Below are 7,009 nucleotides of genomic sequence, written 5' to 3' on the forward strand. Positions count from 1 at the left end.
AGTGTGTACATCTGTCTTGTGTATTGGTGTCTCTGTGCCGTCCTGTGTTAGCACATGGGTTTTTTGAGTCTCTGTGCTAACTCCTCGTCGTCTTCTTATTATACATGTGCTGAACCTGTGTGGATGTGGGCTGGACATCTACTAGGGCACGTTCTAAAATCTAATGCATTATTATGGTTTTAGGATTTTTACAAATAGGCGTTTTGTTTTGTTTTGTTTTTCTCAAAAATGACTAGAAACAAAACATCCTATTGTCAAATGGTGATAAGGTGACTTTATGGGTACGTTTTTATCTTTAGCTGTCGTGGCTGTGCCTGACTTTCTGTAATGAGTGTTTGCTATGGTTTGTCTTAAAAGGAGGGAATAAGAAGCAGGAAGGTTCTCGTTGTGGTGTTCAATGTCAAGGTCCCTCATAAGCCCGAAGACGTTGATGTCGTGGGCAGGTCTTCCGTCCGGCAAAACCTTCCTTTATACGTTTATTTTTTGAAAACGGCAGCTTTGCCAGCCCTGAAAAATGTGCCTTGAGTTATGTGTATTCAGTCTCTTCGTCTGAAATCAGCCCAGTTATGGTTTCTTCGAGTTAGAGTTCAGAAAGTACTCAGTGTTCTCGAAAGGAGGAGAAATCGTGATTTAGATACATGCCTTCGTTAACGGGAGCGAAGAACTCTCTGGAGACTGCTCAGGGTATCTTTTATGTTTCAGTACGTCAAATGGACCAATGACAAGACTCTCGGCGGCATCGAGGGCTGTCTGTCAAAAATGAGAGCTGCAGACCCAAGCTTCGGTGAGCACCCCACGCACTACCCCCAGCTGTCAGTGCATGAGGCGGCCCGGGCAGGCTTGTGGCTTCCGTGCCCCCGGGCAGCATAGCATCTACCATGGAGGCCCCGTAGTGCCAATGTCAGCTGGTGAGGGAAGCAAGGGGGATGCCACGGGAGCCCGCGGGCAGCCCCTAGCCAGTGCGCTGGGTGATTCTTAGGTGCTCCGACGTTGGCACTCACCAGGATGCCCTCGCTGGGAAATACCTGTGAAGGTGCAGGATGCTTTTAGGGTTGCCGCCGCGCTACACGCACGGCGAGGGCCCGGGCGGAGTTCTGGGCTGTCGGTGAGGGCACAGCGCACAGGCTGCCCACCACCTGCCTTGCCCCTCCTGGCACGTGGGGTGTTAGTTCACACGTATGTTCATATGTATATACGTGGGGCTGGGCCGTCCGAATCACCGGTTGTTCCCCAACCTCTCACCAGTGATGGGCCACGCCCTCTCCAATGGTCTGGTGCTGATTGGCACCGGAAGCTCCGTGAAACTGGACAAAGAGCTGGACCTGGCAGTGAAGAACATGGTAGCGCTTTCCAAAACCCAGTCGCTGACTCAGCGGGAGCGGCTACACGTGTCTGCAGTGGAGACCTTCGCCAAGGGGTGAGGGGCCTCCCTGCGCCATGGGCCGGCGCTCCGAGGTCGTGCTGGGTGATGCCACGGGCTGCCCGGTGCCCCTGGGGAGGGGGCCTTGGGGCAATGCTTACCTTGCTTTCCACCCTGCCTGCTGGTCTGGCCTCAGCTGACTGCCAAATGAGGATGTTAGTTCGCTAGGATTCCCAGTATAGCTTTCAGAGCAACTTATTTTATTTCATTAAATAAACGGGTGATTATTTTCGTTACAAAGAATAATAGGACCACGTTACAGAAATATATAAAAGGTGGGAGAGAAAGCCCTCACCCTTAGTCGTCTTGTCCTAATACACCCCGTGAGCGTCTGTCCATAGCTTTCCTGATCGATCCTGGCCCCTGTTGTTCCCACTGCTGTCCCTTGTTTGTGGGCATTTTGATCCTAGAGCCTATTCCTGGGACAGCCCCTGTGTCCGCTCAGGCAGGGGAGATGCCCCACAGAACTAGCTGACCTGAGCTGATTTTGTAAGGGTTATGGAACAGGGACAAAGGGAGTTCCGCCCGATCTTCCTGCCGAGTCAGAGCCTGGTTCCAGCACAGGGGTGAAATTCCACCCCAGGACTTCCTGCAGCTGGTTCCTGGTCTTGGGTAGAATTGTCTTCCGCAGTGTATTAGATCAAGTTGTTTTTTTTGTTTGTTTGTTTGTTTGAATTTGAGAGCAAAATTTCCCATTAGTTTGTCAATTTTCTGAGTTACAACCTAAAATAGATACTTTTATATATACAGTTAAGTCCTCACTTCACGTCAGAGATAAGTTCTGAGACTTTAAGCAAAATGATATATAACAAAACCAATTTCACCCCAGGCTAATTGATATAAACAAGAATTAAGTTACTGCAGCATCTCATCAATGTTGTAATGAAAGGACATTGAACAAAATGACGTTATTCGAGGACCTGCTGTATATGTGTGTGTGTGCATAATATGTAACGTATACACATATATGTATATACATATACATATATATGCATATATATGTATGTATATATATACACACACATATATACACATATATATATATATGCATTTTTTTTTAACTGGTTCGGATTGTGATGCTGGCAAGAAATGATGCCTCTTTTGCTCCCTGTGTGTGTGAACTGTGTTCAGGGTTACTGAGAACCCTCTTTTGGCTTCCAGCAACTTCCCCAAGGCCTGTGAATTATGGGAACAGATTCTCCAGGACCACCCAACCGACATGTTGGCGCTGAAATTTTCCCATGATGCCTATTTTTACCTGGGCTACCAGGAGCAGATGCGAGATTCCGTGGCTCGAATTTACCCCTTCTGGACACCTGCCATCCCCCTTAGCAAGTACGTGATAGTTGGGAATCACATCGTTTCTATTTCTTAGTCTTTCTCCTCTGCCCTAAAAACATGGCAACGCTCCTGGCTCTGCCCTAAAAAAAGACTAGTGTTGCTAGTCTCCTCGTTCTTTAAAAAGGCTTCATTTTCTTTATCTGATCTCCATCCTGTCTTGGGAATGAGGTAGTACGATTATGCATCAGTGAGCACAGGGGAGTTTTTGCTGCAGTAACAAACATCCTCAAGATCTGATTCACCAAGGCTTGTTACAACAAAGGTATATTTCTCAGACAACCCACATGCCCATCACAGGATGCTTCAGGCTCGGTACCAGTGCCACTGTCTCCCTCTGGAATCCTGGCTGATGAGACAACCACTCTCTGGGCACACCAGCTGCTCTGGAGTCACTCAAAATGGCAATTAAGTGCTCAGAGTGAAAGGGTACCCTGCCATTCCCAAGGCATTGACAGGAGCTGGCCACCCGCCCACAGGAGGCCAGGAAGTACAGTGCTGTGTACTCAGAGGAGAGGGGCCTGGAGGACCTGCGAACAGCCTAGCGACCACTGCACATTACCACTTCCATTGCCTCTCAACTGTAGGATCGTTGTGAAGGTCAGAGATGGCTCAGTTGAAGAGCTGTATTAGTGAGGGTTCTCCAGAGAAACGGGACCAATAGGATGTGTATGTCTATATTTATGTTGTTTATATGTAAATAAACATATCTATATTAATAGATTTATTTTAAGGAGTTGGCTAAGCCTATTATGGGAACTGACAAGTCTCAAATCCATAGGACAGGCGCAGTCAGGGAAGTCAGGTGAAGTTTCTGTGTCACAATCTGGAGGCAGGATTCCTTCCTCTTTGGGGGAGGTCACTTTTTTCTCTTGAGCCTTCAACTGATTGGATGAGGCCCACCCACGTCACGGAGGAACACCTTTACTCAAAGTCTACTCATTCAAATTTTCTATACATCTAGAAACTGTCTTCACAGAAACATCTAGATTGTGTTTTACCAATTAGCTGGGTATCATGGCTCAACCAAGTTGACACATCAAATTAACCATCCCAAGAGCCTAACAGTATGTGCGCGTCATGCGTTCAGTACGTTTGAACGTTGAGGGTTAAATGACCCCAATTAGAACTCAATAAATATTTACAAGCAAAGTCTGGAAGCCAGTGCTCTAAAACATTGCTCCCGTGAATAATAAAAGCTAGAGTTTGTCTCTGTGCACAGTAGTAAAGATAACATCTGAGTCCCCAATAGAAACTCCATTGCTCTATCTTGAGTCCACATAATCCCACAAAAGCACAGGAAAGGACACCTCTTTCACGCAGACGGCCCTGCGTGCTCAGGGGCCAGTGGTTATGGGTGAGAAGCGCAAGTATATGTTTAGTCAGCGAAGGGTCTTGAAGCCCATCCTCAGCTGGTTGGGGCCAAGCGTGAGTTGGACAGATGGAGTCCCGGCCTCCAGGAGCTGAGGTCTGGGGAGGAACCGTGCATGGTGCTGCCGAGCAAAGAAACCGCTGACAGCCCACGGTCCCCACAGCTCCCTGCAGGTGTCCCTAGGCCATCTTCCCAGTGGGCATCACCAGGTAGGCAGGAGGGAGGAGGCCCCTGACATTCCCAGATGTTGATGTTGATGTATGTTGATGGCGTATGTTGATGTCTTAGGAGATGGGATGTGAATTGCAGAGGGGTCTGCACCAGAGACAGGGTTTGGGGTTTGGGGACAGTTGTGCAGGTGACGAAAGTCACTAACCGGAATCTCTAGGAAACGCAGTGCTTGGTGCGGTGCCTGCAGCACCTGGCTGGCACGCGAATCGGCTTCCTGGCACTGCATTCACAAAATACCACAGGCTGCTTGGCTTAAAACTACAGAAATTCATTCTGTCACGGTGCTGGAGGCCAGAAGCCTGAGGTCAGGCGAAGGCGTCGCAGGGCCGCGGTCCCTCTAAGGGCCCCGGAGAGGTCCCTTTCTGCCTCTCCCGGCTCTTGCAGTGGCCAGCAGTCCTTGGCTTCCTTGGCTCACAGGTCTGTCACTCCAGTCTGTCTCACATGGCTGTCTGTCCTTTGTGCCCACGTCTCTGTGTCCAGACTTCTTTTTCTCTTATAGGACACTAGCCATTGGATTTAGGGCCCACCCTACTGATACTCTGGTATGACCTCATCTTGACTCGATTACATCTGCTGACACCCTCCGTGTAGATTAGAGCATACTTTCAAACGTATCATTTTTGGGGGACACAAGGCAGCCCTACAGGTCATGTCGAGGGTTGAACGATCCCAGTCCGCTCTTTCAAAAGATGTTTGCTCTGTTTTCAGCTACGTGAAAGGCATCTATTCTTTTGGGTTGCTTGAAACCAACTTCTACGACCAGGCGGAAAAGCTGGCCAGAGAAGTGAGTGGGCCCTTCCCGAGGTGCCGGCCCTCAGGGCGTGGTGTCAGGTGGGACAGGGGACGCCTGCCAGGCCTCCCGCCCCGGGCCTTGTTTCCTCAGATATACCTGAGATGGGTGGGCCGCACCTCACGGTGGTGAGGCCCAGGCCTTGTGTCTGGAGGCCGATCCCCAGGGCAGGAGGGCAGTGGGTTGCGAGCGGGGAGGCGGAGCAGAGAGCTGCTGGCTTGACAGGCTGAGGGCAGAGGTCGGAGTGAGGGTGCTGAGGGCACAGGCTGGGGCGCAGGTAAGACCTGACACGCTGTGCCCTGTAGACCCAGAAGGAAGTTTGGACTCTGTCCTATGGAACCTTGGGAGGAAGCTGGTTCAAGACCCCTCATAGAGGGTAGGGCCCTAATCTCACAGGGGCTTCAGAGCTGCAGCCCGGAGCCTCTGCTTCTTGGGGGAGCAGCATGCTCAGTGGCCCCTCTACCAGGCTCCAGTGCCCCGGTCAGCTCAGCTGTGCCCCTGCAATTTCCCAAAGTGTCGTGGTCCTACAGGGCTCTGTCTCAAAGTGCCATCGTCCCTGCAGACATGCTCTTTTTCTTATAGTGGCCCCAGGTAGACTAGGCAGGACTCCTCCATGCAAGACACAGTCTGTCAGCATAAACCTTGCAGCAGGTGCCAGGCCAGGGGGCAGGTGCCCGGGCCTTCCCGACTCTGCCTCTGTGAAGGGCACGGGCGACCGGGGCAGCGGGCGCGGGGGAAGCAGCGCCTTGGCGCGGGGGCCCTGGGCATGTGTGTGCTGTCCGTGGGAGCACTACGAGACTCCGCCTACGGCTCCGCGCCTGGCGCTTGCTAGGCGCTCGGTAAACGGGAGCCGAACGCACGAGGGGAGGAACACGGCCTCTGTGCTTCAGTCATGACCCTCGTATCCTGCCTGCCCTGCTGGTCACTGAAGCGCACAGCCGTGTGCACCGCTATTCTTGTGAGCCACGCCGGAACAGCCCAGAAAGCCCCACGCGTGCTCAGTGCGTGCGTTTGGTGGAGCCTGACTGATCCACATTATCTGGACTTGTTCCCACCCCTCCCCATTAGGCTTTATCTGTTAACCCGGCGGACGCGTGGGCAGTGCACACTGTCGCCCATGTTCACGAGATGAAAGCCGAGATCAGGCATGGGCTGGAATTCATGCAGCGCTCGGAAACCCACTGGAAGGTGAGCGTCTCCTCGATGGTCGTCTGCCAGGAAAATTCTGTCCATCCCCTCGAGTTAAACCAAATCTTTATGGACAGATAACAGGGTACAGCTTGGTCCTGGGGCCGTTCCCGCTCTGGGAGGTGCACAGTGTCCGGGCGCGGAGCAGAGTGTGGCCGCATCCTCCCAGCTGAGGCCGGGGGCTTGTCCAGGTGGAGCTGAGGGTGGCGGGGGAGGCCTGGCCAGGACTTGCCAGCTCATCCCTCCCCCAAGACTTTGATTTTGCTGGGCCTGGGTGTTGGGGGCCTGGCTGTACCCTGGGGCGAGGTCGTGATCCGTCTGAGCCTCAGTTCCCTCATCTCTAGCCGGATGGGGGGTGGCGTCCGGGCGGAGAGGCAGCGTCTGCGGTGGCCTCGTAGGAGGAAGGGCTAGTGCGCGTGGTGGGGCCTGCGGCATATCGGCAGTGACCGTCCGGGTGTCAGCCCTGCTCCCGCTACTCTGTGGGCTTTGCCAGTGCCAGGCCCTGGGCTCACTGCCGCTTTATCGATGCCCTGGGACACCCGGATGCAGTGGGCCGCAGCAACGGGGGGCTGGATTGTTTTCTTCATTTGCCCCATTGCGCATAGAAGGAGGAGGAGGGTTGAGTTGCCCAGGACCCTCCTCTGTGTTGACCCTGCTTCCCCCGCTTTCT

At 52.7% G+C, this 7,009-nt stretch overlaps 1 protein-coding gene across 1 annotated transcript in view; it reads left to right on the forward strand.

Annotated features, from left to right (window-relative positions):
• The first annotated feature begins 639 nt into the window (after nt 1–639).
• Nucleotides 640–7,009, forward strand: part of TTC38 (tetratricopeptide repeat domain 38) — a 16,684-nt gene continuing 10,314 nt past the window's right edge. Inside the window, exons 1-5 of the mRNA XM_023523689.1 lie at nt 640–784; nt 1,246–1,417; nt 2,582–2,755; nt 5,070–5,145; nt 6,220–6,339. Coding sequence (XP_023379457.1) covers nt 694–784; nt 1,246–1,417; nt 2,582–2,755; nt 5,070–5,145; nt 6,220–6,339 — 633 coding nt within the window. The 5' untranslated portion in view covers nt 640–693. The remainder of the gene's footprint in view (nt 785–1,245; nt 1,418–2,581; nt 2,756–5,069; nt 5,146–6,219; nt 6,340–7,009) is intronic.

This window comes from Pteropus vampyrus, unplaced genomic scaffold (assembly GCF_000151845.1).
Source record: "Pteropus vampyrus isolate Shadow unplaced genomic scaffold, Pvam_2.0 Scaffold401, whole genome shotgun sequence".
Lineage (NCBI taxonomy): Eukaryota > Metazoa > Chordata > Mammalia > Chiroptera > Pteropodidae > Pteropus > Pteropus vampyrus.